This window comes from Plectropomus leopardus, chromosome 18 (assembly GCF_026936395.1).
Source record: "Plectropomus leopardus strain MGB_pleo_1.0 chromosome 18, ASM2693639v1, whole genome shotgun sequence".
NCBI classification, from domain to species: Eukaryota; Metazoa; Chordata; class Actinopteri; order Perciformes; family Serranidae; genus Plectropomus; species Plectropomus leopardus.
The window spans coordinates 26,139,944-26,155,325 of NC_142193.1; the positions used below are offsets into that span (position 1 = coordinate 26,139,944).

At 37.4% G+C, this 15,382-nt stretch overlaps 2 protein-coding genes across 3 annotated transcripts; both read left to right on the forward strand.

Annotated features, from left to right (window-relative positions):
- The first annotated feature begins 2,907 nt into the window (after nucleotides 1-2,907).
- rpusd1 (RNA pseudouridine synthase domain containing 1) lies at nucleotides 2,908-6,749 on the forward strand. 2 transcript variants are annotated; one of them, XM_042505267.2, is made up of 6 exons: nucleotides 2,908-3,067; nucleotides 3,736-3,980; nucleotides 4,490-4,613; nucleotides 4,764-4,866; nucleotides 5,038-5,139; nucleotides 5,588-6,749. In XM_042505267.2, exons 2-6 carry the CDS (start codon nucleotides 3,790-3,792, stop codon nucleotides 5,998-6,000), a joined length of 933 nt encoding a protein of 310 aa, XP_042361201.1. In that variant the 5' UTR covers nucleotides 2,908-3,067; nucleotides 3,736-3,789; the 3' UTR covers nucleotides 6,001-6,749. The 2 variants fall into 2 exon arrangements, with proteins under 2 accessions (XP_042361201.1, XP_042361203.1); XM_042505269.2 differs by having other exon boundaries at nucleotides 2,910-3,067; nucleotides 3,747-3,980.
- An 835-nt stretch (nucleotides 6,750-7,584) lies between these two features.
- slc25a17 (solute carrier family 25 member 17) lies at nucleotides 7,585-15,062 on the forward strand. The gene is made up of 9 exons (XM_042505751.2): nucleotides 7,585-7,837; nucleotides 8,290-8,350; nucleotides 8,450-8,516; nucleotides 8,677-8,828; nucleotides 9,163-9,279; nucleotides 10,708-10,856; nucleotides 12,432-12,527; nucleotides 12,736-12,821; nucleotides 13,640-15,062. Exons 1-9 carry the CDS (start codon nucleotides 7,781-7,783, stop codon nucleotides 13,791-13,793), a joined length of 939 nt encoding a protein of 312 aa, XP_042361685.1. The 5' UTR covers nucleotides 7,585-7,780; the 3' UTR covers nucleotides 13,794-15,062.
- Nucleotides 15,063-15,382: the final 320 nt, after the last annotated feature.

Genomic DNA, 15,382 nt, shown 5'->3' on the forward strand with positions numbered 1-15,382 from the left:
ACTAAAACTGCGTGATGCCACGTGCATCTTTGTTTGTGTGTGTGTGTGTGTTTGTGTGATGCTTTCTTGTCACAGAGTGCATGCTCAGGTAAACCTGCCGATCTGCCACTCAGCTCTCTAATATGATTTGCTCTGAAATGTTACGCAACAATAACCAGAAACCCAACAATAGAGACACAACCCCACATGTCAGTAGTAACACCTGTCTCTCGCGCGCACACACACACAATGGAAAGCAGATTGGGTTATGAAATCCTAATTATATAATAATTCTTGATCTTCTTAGCTAAAAACAGATTCAAACCTGGCTGTGTTTGGGGATTACTTAATGAAAGAGGCTGCACTTTATTCAACCTGCACATTATGTCAGCACGATGCATTATGTCAAAAATCAGCACTTGCTAATAATGTCAAGTCAAGTCAGTTTTATTTATAAAGCCCATTATCAGTTGTAGATATTTAGTATAGTTGTTAAAATTACTAAATGCACTCTATGATAGCATGTTACGTTATGTGCAAATATATGTGTTCTCTATGAACTATCAGGGGGGTCATAGCGTGATCGTTAGTGTGGGGAAATGATTAGTGTTTAGATGATTATAATGAAGGACTGATTACAGAAGTTTTTTTTGACGTTTTGATCTTTTTTTTTGCCTTGACAGACTCTTTCAGTATGAGATGCCAAATACACTTCACATATTGTGATTTCACTTAATATCATTAAATATGTACGACTTGTGACTCCAAAGTAATAAGCAAAGTGTTATTAGCCAAGATCTTACTAAAATTAAGTTTTCATTTTTGTCTTTTTTACAGTGGTGTTTAACAAAAGCCCCAAAACAAACAACTATGCATCCCAGTTGCTTGAAGAACCATGGATAAAGTTACATTTGTATGTTTCATACACATCATATCAACATTTCGAAAGAGACAAAGCTGACACCATTTGAGACAAACAAACAGCAAAATCCACTGTGTTTTAGTGAGTTATTACTATGTCTTCTGCCAGAATAGCACCACAAAAAAGCATTTTTTAAAAAAAACTTATTTTGATGTTGTTTATCAAGACATTGCTGCATTCGCTGCTGAGTTAGTGCCACCAAAGATCGGTAATTTAAGCCAAAACCAAGTGTTTTTTGTGACTAAACTTAAAAATAACCAAACATTAAACACAGTTTTTGAAACATAAAGTTTCATTGTATCCATTACATAATGGCATATGTAAGCTATCTGTGGTTTGCAGAAACATAAATTGCAACATTAATTCTGGTGATTGGTTTGTTTCAGAATAATAAAAAGCAAGCAAATTAGTTGTTAATTAAACAAATGTATTGAAAGAATTAAACTGAGCAAAAAAGGCACCCATAAAAAAAGAATGATAGTAACCTTTTAAATTTTTCTACTGATAATCTCTTTTGACTAACTCAAAGATCCCAACATCGTGTGTGTGTGTGTTCATCACGCATGTTGACATTGCAATGACAATAAAAGAACGATATATTGTACAGCCCTAATTCTTGTTTTTGTTCATTCATATTCACAAATCAAGAATCTACTGCCTTCTGTTGGGGGATCCAGGAGTGGCCAATCAGATCCCTAAACTTTATGCATTTTGGTTGAATATCTAAGTTTGGTTCTTTGTCTCTGTCACCTAAATGCCCCTGCTCCAGGGTTACTACTCTCCGATGATCCAGGAAGTATCGGGGCAGAGTTTCATCATCATTTACAGCTCGAACAAGAAACAGAAAACAGTCAAACACAAAACACAACAGCATTTCATCATCTCAAATACAACACGCTCACACTGCTGGATGGAGCGTGTCATCAGAGCCGGTGACCCCTGACAGATGGAAGTGTCGTGGTGAGGTCGAGGTGAGGGATTATAGGTGCCATGAATAATGTGTGAGTGACCTGGAACAATCCTGACAGAGCAGGAACACATGAAACTAGAAGGGCACTCAGAGAGCACAGACCCTCACATGACCAAAGACCCAAATGTTAACGAAAATGAAAAATGATTTGTGCATCCGCCTCGTGATTCAGATCTACTACAAATTTGAACTGTTTCTTCCTTGGTCCATTCTGCATCTTTCCACCAAGTATCATGAAAATTGGGCCAGAAGGTGGAGTTAACCAATGCAATATATATATAATCCCCTGTATCAAGATTAAGGATTCCTATGTTTCATGTTCAATAATATTGCCATAATCCATAATGTGTCCACTGAAAAAAGTTCTTAGAAAGCTATTCAGGAGAGGAGATGAAATTACAGTAATCTGCTTTATTGAAAGGAATATTAAAATGGAATAAACAAAGTAGTTATGCTTTAATTCTAAGGGAAGACAAAACAGAAATCTGCAGTACAAAAAATATTTGTACTTAATATAAGTAATCAACAAGGGAAGTTTTATGGTTGTATGTATGGTTGTACATTTTTTTTTTACCCTATTGACCTTTTGTGTATTATTATTTTGTTAAAAATATATGGCAATTTGCAATGTATAACTCTATTTTTAAAGGCCAATTTCTTAAAACATTTTTTGTTCTCATACTCCACAAATGTCCACTTCAGTCACAGAATACATTCTAATTTTACTCCTTTCTATATTATTGAGGTTTTAACCATTATTTTTATTATTGTTGTTGTTATTTTAATTTTTACTGCCAGATGCAAAATGATTAACTTTCAAGGGTTAAACCGAGATCTTTAACACTGTCTGATGTAAGTGTTAAAGTAAGTATTGATTAACAAATAAACTAATTAACAAACTTAACAAATTAACAATAAAATAAGATTAAAAAAAACGTTTCCTCTACAAAGTTATCCATATAACTCAATAATCCTACTCATTGATCCCGCGGTGTTATTCGCTCCAGTACAGTAGGGGGCGCTGTTCACATTGGCCGTAATAATAAAGAGCGAAGAAGAAGAACATGAGGCTGCACAGCTGACGCCGACAGCGCTACTTGTGGTTGTGTTTACATCTGTGTTTTCTCACAGTTTTACGCCCACTTTGGCTACGTCGAGGAAATATACGACACACTATTCTCGGCGAATCATCAAAAGTAAGTTTTTGGGTCAGTTTGAATATCGCGAAGCTAACAAATAGCTATTTATCTCATGATATTAGCATGCAAGAGCTAGCAAAGCACCGGTGCTAACATGCTAAGCAGCGCATCATGTGCTGCTGCTAAACCAAAAAGTTGTTTTACAAGGTATTTGTGCTCTGCTTTAATGCGGCAGAAGTCACTTATGTATTTATTTACGATGATACCTCAGACACGAGAGGCTACTATCAGCTACCTGTTCTCTCTCAGAGTCTTTAACATGGTTATGTGATGCAGCACTGTGATTAATACTCATTTTATGCCTGTTTACCAAGAACACAACTTCTCTCATTTTATATTATGGGTTTTCTAGACAAATTTCTCTTAAAAACTTTCATTAAATTCACGGAATTTTGCATAATCCCACAGCTCTAATCCCCAAACTGCTTACATTATGATTTTCAGTCTTTTTTATGTTTAGCCCTTTAAGCTAAATTCATATTTTTTGTTATTGGGTTTTAAGCCTCACCAATTACTTATTTTTCACTGGATTTGGTTGACATTTGTACTGAACATCCAGTAAATTTTAAGGATAATTTGCATACTTGCACACAGTCAGATTAGGTCATAGTTACACAGTGAAATTCAAACCTTTATTTAAATAATTTAATGTATTTAATATCCAGACATCCTCCAGGTCTCTGCAGGGCTGTTGGATTTGTGTCAGTTAAACGCTGAACATGATGACCACAGAGCCCGCCAGCCTGGACAGCCTCAGTGTGCTATACCAGAGCGATGACTACATTGTGGTGGACAAACACTGGGACATCCGCATCGACAGCAAGATGTGGTACGAGAAACACACCGTGCAGGCACAACTCCGGCACCGCTTCCCTCAGCTGGCAGACCCGAGCACCTACTATGGATTCAGGTCAGAATCACACCAACAACATCAGTTCATACACATCATGCTTATAATTGAAGTCAGTAACAGTCTCATCGTGTTTCTTTCCATTTCTGTTTGTTGTGTGATCTAGGTGATATTGAGATTGAGGTTCATTTTTTGTTTTGATGCCCTGTTTATGATGACTTGAGAAATGTACTTTTTAGAAATGTATTTTTTACTAAAATGTTGTCAGTTTATGCCTTGTTTTGGTTGGATGAATATGAAAAACTTGAGTTGTGCTTCAGGAAGAGAACCTTTTTAGATGCGAATTTTCTTGCTCAAGCTTGGGAAAGAAGGCAGAATATTTTGTTTAAAACCAAGCTGTAAAACAATTTCTAATCTTTGAAATGAAATGTAATGAATTATTTGACAGCTGCAGCTGCAATTTAGGTGTCTCATAAACCCATGAGGGTTGGACACATTGTCTGCATGCAACGTAAATAAAAGAAATCAGTCAATCAATCCATCAATTAATCAATCTTCCCCCTTAACAGGTTCTGTCATCAGCTGGATTTCTCCACAAGTGGAGCTCTTTGTGTCGCCCTCAATAAAGCTGCTGCCGGCCGAGCGTACCGCTGCTTTAAGGACCGAACCGTCACCAAAGCCTACCTCGCTCTGGTATGCAACTCAAAATCAGTGACACTCATGCTAACATTACAACATGTTCTTTTTGGCTATTTGTCCCAAGTAATTCCTCACATTCTCTTTTGTGTGATCATAAAGATCTGTAAGGAAATAAATTTAATTACATTTTACTTTGCTTCAAAGCTACGGGGCTGGGTGGAAGAAGAGACTCAAACTTTGGACTTCTCCATCGGCAAGAACTCCTCAGAGGGAAAAACACACATGATGTGTATTGAGGGATCAGAAGGTAAATTAACCTTGTTTGGCTTGCACTGTTTGTTTATGGGAGTACACCTAATTTGCATTTAAAGTTTTACATATGAAACATTTACATAGAATTAGTGAGAAGTACACTGTGAAGGTAATAACAGCCTATTTTTGTGTTTGTTGCTGATCCCCCACATCCTTCTCTTGTCAGGTTGTGAGAACCCCAAGCCTTGCCAAACTGAGCTAACAGTGTTAGAGTACGGTTTGTATGATGGAGAACCTGTGACCAAGGTGCTACTGCAGCCACTCACTGGTAATGATACTCATTTTCTCCTTTTCAGCTGAGAAAAACATTACACATTTATCTTGTCACCTTATTTTGAAACAAATCTTATTTTGACAGTTTACACTTCCAAAACTGCCATCAAGTTTTTATGCACCAGCACTGAGGCACATGTTTTTGGATTGTCCGTATATCCCATTGTCATATAGGCAGCATTTCACGAAGGCCTTGAGAAAATTTCTTCAGATTTGGCACAAACTTATTAGATTTTGGTGGTCAAAGGTCACTAAGACCTCATGCCCTGCCCATTCTCGTTAATATCAAAAGCTCAAGAATGCCTTGAGGGAATTTCCTCAAATTTGGCACAAACATCCACTTGGACTCAAGGATGAACTGATTGGATTTTGGTCAAAGGTCAAGGTCACTATGAACTTTTGTCTGTCTGTCTTTCTGCCTGTCTGGCTGCTTTCCCTCACAGGACGAACCCACCAGTTGAGGGTCCACTGCAGCGCAATAGGCCATCCCATCGTCGGGGACTTCACCTACAGCTCGGGAACAGACGACACCCCCTACCGCATGATGCTGCACGCCCACCTCCTCCACATTCCCCTGGAACCTGAGCCCCTGCTCGTCTCTGCAGGAGACCCCTTCCTCCCCGCGGTGGACGCCAAGTGGCTCCCGCAGCGCTCATTACGGACACTGACGGCCACTGTTGGGGCGCTGCTGGAGCAAAAGATGGAGGAAGACAGAAAGATCAAAAAGGAGAAGAGAGAGAGAGCGAGAAAGGAGGAGGAGAGGAGGAAAGGATGCAGGGAACAAAGGACTGAGGAGGAGAGTGAGGAGCAGAGGACACAGTGTCAGGAGTGGCTGAGTGAATGGGCAGGAGACTGATGTGTTTTTTATTTATCTTAATTTATTTTAGCTTTTAACTAATAAAGGCCAAGTTGAGTATGCATGCTCCATCTCATCCACCAACTGCGTTGCATTTACATGGCAAACATGCAAGTGAACCAGCACCTGAATTCTCTCACAAACCAGTTCCAGACATGTTTGAAACAGCCTGGTCTCACTCCCAGAGCATCCAAAAAACCTCGCTTGGTCCGTGGCACTCAGCGTCAGATGCGGACGCACGATTCATCCTGTAGCGATGCACTGGGCTTTAAGCCTACTCAACTATCGACATCATTATAACAGCATACACTTTAACACTGAACCAGTAAGCAGCTCCAGTGCAGTTAAACAATAAGTGCCTTGTTATTAAAAGAGGAGTTGTGTTGATGTCATTCATTTGTCTAATACACATGTAAGAATTTTAAATGTTAGTGTCGTCACATGTCCCTGCTATAAATAGTCAGATGACTTAACTTTATTAATGCAGCCTGTGCAGCAGCAAATGTTTTTTTGTTCATGACCAAATGTGTTCGTTCATGTGTGTTATTAGAACAAGCTGCATGGCTGTAACATACATGGAATCACATGTAAAAGCATATAGAATACTACACCATGTGTCTGTCTTTGTTTTTGAATCAAACTCTTTGAACATGAAGAAAATATTTTATGCCGATTCATTGACAAATGTCCACAAATTAATCTCCTTTCAGAATTAACTTTAAAAAGTTAAATAAACAGTTGTACAAACATTCAGCCTCCTCTCTAAATCATCACTTTTTTAAATAAAATTGTTTTTAGTGGAACATAATAACTTGAATGTATATCAAAACCTGTTGCTGCAGAAACACCATTAAAATTGTAATTACTTACGTGGCACACCTGTGCCATTTCAGTCTTATATTACAGGTTGACATCCTAAAGTTCCTTTGCTGCACCCTGAGACGACCACTGTGAAGGTCACTTACACCCTTTCTTTCATTCATGTCCATGTAAACACAGTGCATGATGCTCAGTAGCAAAGCAGCAACCTCATTAATAATAACACAAATAATACTTGGTAAATGCACAAAACCATAGCAGAGCACAGAGATGTGGACTTGCGTCACAAATTTGATGACTTAAGTTGCGGCAAAATCAAAAAGGACTTGCAACTAGACTTGGACTTAAACACCAACTCTTGCAGGTCGAGAATTACTACAGAGATGCAAAAACTTCATTTGGCATTTAAAATTCTAGTAACCGCAAAGTAGCTTTTTTAAACAAACTTAATAATGTAGCCTACAAATATTTAAAAAGCATTCATGACATTTGTCCATTTTAAATCTGTAAATTGTAAAAAACATTTTTCTTGCTATTAAAAATATGTTACATTTACTGAGGAACATAATGCAACTTATTTAGGACTCCATACTCAGAGTTTAGGACTTGGGACTTGAGTGCAAAGACATGAAATTTTCTTGTAACTTGCTGTGACAAATCCAGCATCTATTGGGACATTGTCCCCTAATTTCGTCATTGGGTGATCCTGCAAACATTTTAAAAGGTAAAACAACAAAGCGTGACAACTACATTACCCATAATGCCTCCAGTGTTCTGTAGAAAAACGTCTTCACAAGTCAGCACAAGAAAGCGAGTAGGCGTTTTAAAAACGGCCAGCAGCGGAATGAGGGCTCCACATCGGTTTCATTTTCCAAACAGGAATTTAAGAAAATGGTCAGCGTGTTTATTGTAGTCGATCAAAAATGTTTAGAAGCTTAAATTAAACTGATAACTCGAGAAAATGAGTGACGCGATTTTCTCGTACGAGAGTTTGGTCCATGCTGTATCAGGAGCAGTGGTGAGTTAGCTTAACTTTAACTGTTTATTTCTGTAATTTAGTGTATAACGTTAGTGACATTACATTAGCTATGGCTGTACAGTTGGTGCTCGTACGCTTTAAATATCCCCACACAAAACTTCATTCAAAATACAACGATATTTTATGTTTTAGACCTAATCGCGCCACATGAAACATTAAATAGATAAAGGTCTCTAAATCTTGAAATGTCTAGACCAGCAGTTTGATTCGGCTATATGTGTTATTATCTAACCTAACAAATTTGCCGAATTTAACAGGGTTTTTGGATCATTGAGGAAATACAGTAGCTTCAGTCTTAGTCTATGTGTTGTCCTATGCATACCTTAAATTATAAGATTTTTCAATGGAGTTTGGTGCGAGACTTCTTCCATACTGAACCAAAAGGCGCTGTCTATGTCTCTTAACTGAATACTGATTGTTGCCTGTTTTAGGGAAGTGTGACAGCCATGACAGTATTTTTTCCTCTTGATACTGCCAGACTGAGGCTCCAAGGTAAGGAACAGTAGTAATATAGTCTTATTTACAGTTATTATAGTTATCAATTTGATTTTTTTTTATCAATAAATAAGTTGTTTTTTTATTTGTGTTCAGTGGATGAACATAGGAAGGCCAAATCAACTCCAACCATTCTGGCAGAAATTGTCAAAGAGGAAGGACTGTGAGTGGAAAAAAGATGATTTAATTTGTTTCTATGTGTTTGCTTTATCAGTTCCTATATACAACAAAACAGAGCCTCTCATGACATGTGTACAGAATGCATTGCTGCTGTCACAGTATAACCATAGTCATTTTCAATACTTCAAATCCCTCTTTTGCAGACTCGCTCCGTACAGAGGCTGGTTCCCTGTCATCTGCAGCCTCTGCTGCTCCAACTTTGTCTACTTCTACTGCTTCCACAGCCTCAAGGCGAGCTGGCTGAGGGGAAAGCAGTCGTCACCAAGTGCTGACTTAATCATAGGCATTGCTGCAGGTAAAAAGGGTCAAGTGAACTCCTACGACCACTTATTTTAACATAATTGAGGTGCATATGTGATGGAATTAAGGTAGAACAGATGTGATGTTGTGTACAGCGTCTTTTATGAATAATCTAATGCCTGTGTGTATATGATGATATAAATATGATGTACTGAATTTTGGACCACGGAAAGATTAGTTGGTGTAAGTGGCATTAGCTAATGGGGATCTTTTAAAATAAAAAATAATCAGTATCGATCATAAAAGCCTCGTTTTTGTGACTCAGATCTCAGATTTGAGTCCAATTCTTCATGACTGGTCTTGATTATCGTCTGTCTTCTTGTGTGCAGGAATTGTAAACGTACTGGTTACCACTCCTTTGTGGGTGGTCAATACCAGGCTGAAGCTTCAGGGTGCCAAGTTCCGCAATGCAGAAATCCGGCCCACCAACTACTCCGGCATTCTGGGTAAATAATCATTTTCTGATCATACTTATATATTCAACCACCTTATTCCTGTCTTAATGATACCTGGTGTGAATTATGGGTGCAACCTCCAGTATCCTGTTTCTGAACCTGAACGTTTTCCAATGCTACAGGGTTCCCACGATCATGGGAAACCTGGAAAAATTATGAAAATTCACATTTTCCAGGCCATGTTATTTTTAATCGAGTAAGGAAAGTGCTTACAGTTTACAAACCTAGTGGATAACATCTCTCATGATGTAACATAATATTATACACATTTCTCCTTGCATTCTCCATTTATGTATGCCAGCCTGCTGAAATTATATTTGAATTGACTTTGGCAAGTGGGGGAAAAAATATTATAGATCCTTGAAGAGTCATGGAAAAGTTTACATTTTTGTCCATGAAAATGTGTGGGAACCCTGATGATGATGGTACCTTCCTTCCTAGAGCGATTAGGAAGTAAAACATATTATACAAACCACCTATTGCACCTCTAACGGGGTAATATGATCATATTTTCACCATTTCTTACAGCCATCTCACCGCGTGGGCGGTTTTCCATTTTTGCCAAATGTGTTAACGATTAACTTGCCTTGTTCTGTTAACATATTTTTTAATTAAACAGAACTGAGCTAACATACGGTAAACATCTACTCCATTTTAAGAGATGATTTGTGATTTCTTACAACTCATAAACAGACACTAACATAGCATATTCATTTCAACTGGGTATTCATTTTAGCTCAATTTAAAATGACTACTCGTCTGCTTAAAAGATGCAAATTACATTTTTTTTTCACTGCTGATTTATTAAATCTGAGTTCTAATGACAGAGACATGGTGCCAAATTAAGCTGCACACTTCAGGAATATCAGTAAAGTAGAAAAATAAATAACATAAGGCATTTGTTTTTCTATGATACGAAAGTTGTATGGTAATTCAGCAACACATTTTCAGTCTGGATGACTTATGGCATAATTCAGGGTTTGTTGTCACGGGTGTCATGTTAGCAGAGCGCACTGGAACGATGCTATGCTCCCGTTCTTTAAAAAAAATAGCAGTACACCTAACAGGAAAAGACGGGGATATTATATACTGATGAACTGACTGTCATTTTTAGGTAATTCAAGTCATACGTCATTCTTTTCTGCAAATTCTGATTTAATAATCTGCTATGTCTCAATAAACTTTTTTCATAATTTCTTATGTCATCTCAAGCATGTGAAAACGTTGCGTACGCATTAGATTAGGGGGAAAATAAAGGGAAAATTGCTACCTGCATTGGTCGAATCATAGACAGAGCATTTTATTTTTCATTTTGAGAAGATTCTTTGTATTTAACACACTGTTGTTGATGCCACATATATATCTTACTCTGGTTGTTTGGAAATCTAATAATGGCTGATTTACTCTTGTTTTTCACAGACGCATTTGTGCAGATCATCCGTGATGAGGGCGTGGGAGCACTGTGGAACGGGACCTTCACGTCTCTGCTGCTGGTGCTGAATCCCGCCGTCCAGTTCATGATTTACGAAGGCCTGAAGAGGCAGCTGAGGAGAGGAGCTCCCAGGGAGGTGAGTGAGGAACGGAGAGAGGCGAGGATACAGATGGCCCTTTCCCTGCTGCCTGACAATGACAGTGTTATTTATTATTATTCATTGCATCATTTTTACAAAAGATTTTCCAATCTTTGCGATTTTTTAATCATAAATTATTTGCATTGTTGTGCTTTTTATTCTCATTTTTGAGTTTTTTATTTTTGAGATTCACATTGAGTTTTAAAATAAACTTTTTACAATTGAGAATGTATCACTGTAAAGTGCAACATAAAACATTGAATATCCTTTAAAGCTCCAAATATCTTAAACAATGGTTTGAATGTTCAAAACTACACTGTCCTTGAATACCCTAAATATAATAATAATAATAACAATAATAATAACAAAATAATACAATATCACAGGTAAACAACAGTACCACATTATGGTAATAAAACAAATGAAAAACACAAATATTCTCTTGTAATTAAGTGATAGAAAAGTAAAAGAGGGAGTTCCCTTCAGGTCTTTCCATCATGTGGATGAGTAGACACTGGATATGCAGTAATTCTGTTCACATGATTTTAGCGTGGCTTCGGCAGAGGTGAAAGGCTGTTGAGGCAGAAACTGTGAACATGTGTGCTTGCCCAATTTCGTACCACGTGCCTTTTGAAATTTTTGCGCTTCACCAGAGCAGTTGTGGATAAATGTATTAATTAAAGGGGATCTATTATGCTTTAATCAGGTTCATACTTGTATTTTGGGCTTCTGCTTTGAGTAAGACTTGTTTACATGCTCTAATGTTAAAAAAAATCCTTTGTTTTCCACATACTGACAGTGCTGGAGCATCTGCATTCACCCCCTGCCTTAGGTACTCGTTTTTAGCGCCTGTCTCTTCAAGCCCCCCTCCCGAAAAAGCTTTGTATGCTTTAAATGTTCTGAGTGAAGCCAGTTTAATCTAAAGTAGGTTAAAAAAAAAGATGGACAACACTAGAAATAAAAGCACTTTTGGTCAAAGAATTAGAGGTTTCTATTTCTATAAGAGTTAACTTTCACTTTTTTGATTTGATTTGATTTAAATGTATTTCTAACATGTTAAAAGGAATTAGATTTCAAAAAGAAATGGTCAAACATTATGATTTGGTTTACATATTCGAAAACGGAGTGAGAAGTACAAACTTATTTAATCCCACCACTTCTCCACAAGTCACTGAATTTTAATTAACCACCCTTATTAAAACATAAATAAACTAGGAAGGAAAAAATAAATAAACTAGAAAAAAACAAAAGAAAGTAAAGAATATCACTGTGTTCTGCGGCTCCATCTTTGTCAGGAGTGTGGTACAATGAATAACTGAACGATGTATATTCCAACAGTGCTCTCAATGAACGGTCCAGCTCCAAACATATAAAACGTGTGCTGATATCATAGCGGTCCACCACAAATAAATGAATGTGTGTGAAACGCTGGTTACTTATTCACTGTTAGTGTGGACATTTGAACTTTGTAAACCCTCTGGAACGAGCCTCCTCCTCCTCAGACCTGTAAGCGACCACGTTTCACTAATAATATGAAATTGCACAAAAATGTTTTCTTCTTTTCCCCTCAAGCTGTCGGCTGTTGAGGCTTTTGTCATTGGCGCTGTTGCCAAAGCTGCTGCCACCGTTGTTACCTACCCACTACAGACGATACAGTCCATTCTCAGGGTAGGTCTCGTGTGTTTGTCTGTGGGCTTTGTCTACACATGTAAAAGAAGAAACTCGTAATTAAAACCTTCATCACAAATTTTCCTCATTTTTCTTCCAATGAAATCCTTTACCATCGGAATACTTGAACATATGTTTCAACCATAAATACACTTTCTAAGCATTTGAGCTTTAAGGACGTGTTTGTTTTTTGTTTGTCAAACTACAGTTTGGTCAGTTCAACGAGTCAACAGACAAGTCAAAACTACTGTCCAGTCTCAGGACTATCAAGTGTCTGTTGGTCAACAGAGTGAGGTGGGTAAATACAAACACACACGCTCAAACACACAAAGGTTAGCCAGGAACAGCGAGCGCCCCATGTACAGAGGTTACGTCCTCACCGCAGCAGCCGTGGGTTCAAATCCAACCTTTGCCCTTTGCTACATGTCATCGCCTGTCTCTCACTCTGCCATGTCAAAGCTGTTCTATCAAATAAAGGCAAAACGCATCAAAAATAAAGTTAAAAAAACAATAAAAATTTTATTTAACTTGTTTTCAACAACATAGCAACTGAATTACAATCAGCGTGGAATATAAAAATATAAAAGCTTGCATGTTGTCCCTTTTTTTTTTTTTTTTTTTTAAATTTTCACAAAATGAGGTTTTTGGAAACCCGCCTATTGTCTTGATGAACTAAAGAGCACATTAGAATTTATAGTCTTCCTCTATTGAATTTCACCGTCATATTCAAATTTAATGCTCAAATTTTGTGTATTAACATTTTCTATACACAGGCTTATGCGTTACCAGTGCCCCATCTTCATGTGGTTGTTACATGTTGTGTCCAGCAGAGGGCATCCCAACATCAGTACCTACTACTACCAGTAAACATTCAGAGTTACCAACAGGCGATAACATGCGGTGTGTTTGAGATCAGAGCGAGCTTTCAATAAAAGCCCATTTTAATACAAACCATGATCTTTTTCCTAAACCTGACCAAGACAAGAAGGCAAACTTCTGCAAACAGCACCACACAGTCAGAAACACAGCCTCTGATTGGTCGACAGTCTTAAAGGCATCATCTCTTTTAACATATTTATAATCATTTTTTTTTCTGTTTTAACCTTCAACAGGAAATATGGCATATTGGGTCTGTTTAAAGGCCTGGAGGCCAAGCTGCTGCAGACAGTGCTGACTGCTGCCCTCATGTTTCTTTTCTATGAGAAGATCGCCAGCTGCACCTTCAGAGTCATGGGGCTGAACGGCAAACACTACAAGAAACGCTAACTAGCCTCGCAACCAACGACATTTAACCACGATGCACTGAATTAGCTTCTTTATTAAGCCTGTCATGTGTGCTGTCCTGCTCTTAAAAGGGAACACCACCTAAATTCAGATTTCCAGTGTGTTATTTCCATGGCCGAGGAGAGTTCAATCAATAACTGTGAACATGAGCTACTCTCTCTCAAAGGCAGAAACCACAGAAGTAAGTCTCAAAATTTCGATGTCATCTAGTATAAAGTCGGGAGCAGCTCCTTTGACAATAAATAGGAGACTGATTTTGATGATCCGCAAAATTTCTGTTTTCTTTTTTAATACCCTTATGACATCCAGACTTTACACTTGATGACATCACAAATTTGAGCCTTTACCTATATTTTCTGACTTTCTTAGACCAAAGGAATAACATGTATGAATTTTGAAAGTGGGTGTAGTTCCCCTTCAAAGCACTTAATGACTGTAGTGATCACTGCTTACAGACTCCCTGATGGGGACTTTAGCTCCTTGAAAAACTTTCTCATTAACATTTAATGTGAATTCTTCATTTTAGCAAGTCCTTATTATTCCTGAGTGTAGAAATGTCAAGTGTAAAAAAATGGCCCTAACCTGAGCAGGAGACCTCCAGTTTGTAGAGAGAGACATCTGAAATATACACATAGTTTTTATTCTGCTCTTGAGAATTCCTAAGTTTCATTTCTTTCATATCTCAGCACAGTGACCAACTCCACTTGGCAACATCATCAGGCTCTAAATTTAGAGTCAAAAAAGCAAAGTTAGTTTCATTATGACAGAAATGAAACCAAATCAAAGCTGCGGCTCCTGCAGTCCCCATCCCCAGTTTTACAGGGTCTGAAGAGAATGAAAGAAAGAGAGAGCCTGATCTCCAAAAGCTAAAGAGAGAGACTCTAGATTTAATTTCCTTAGCATTTCTTCATATCTTTATTATCTGTACATAGGAACATAAAAAACAAAATAATTTCCTCTCGTCAATATCTGACAGAAAACCTGCATTATAAACTTTGGGCAAGGAATTTGAAAGATTAGGATATTTTGTAAGCATGAATGGTTCAATGAAGGATGCTGTTGAGTTGCATTATGGGAATTGTAGGATTGGGTATTTTTGAACTGATGATGATTTATTTTTGTTTAGCTTTCACGTTTTGTGTTTTTCCTTCTGCCTGGAGTTCTGGGGAGACAAGTGTAAAATAAACATGCAAATATACAGACAAAAATGTGAATTTACAGACAATTAAATGAAAAATATTGATACACAGACCACAAGTCAGATTTATAAATGGTTAACACAACAGACTTCATAAAGTATAGTATTTCAAATAAAGTAACAATGAGCAAACCCAGAAGAGACTAACAAAATTTAACTTGATTTTAAGATAATCTCAGCTTTCTCCAAAAATGCACATAGGTTGGGCATAATTCATGTAATTTTCATTAAAAATAATTATTTACAAAGCATAATCAATGGAAAATGGTGACATAATTGTTAATTTAGTAATTAAATTTAAAATTGTCATAATATCTTTTTATAACATATTTTTAAAATTTTAAAATACGTATTGCATTATTGTGATACATTA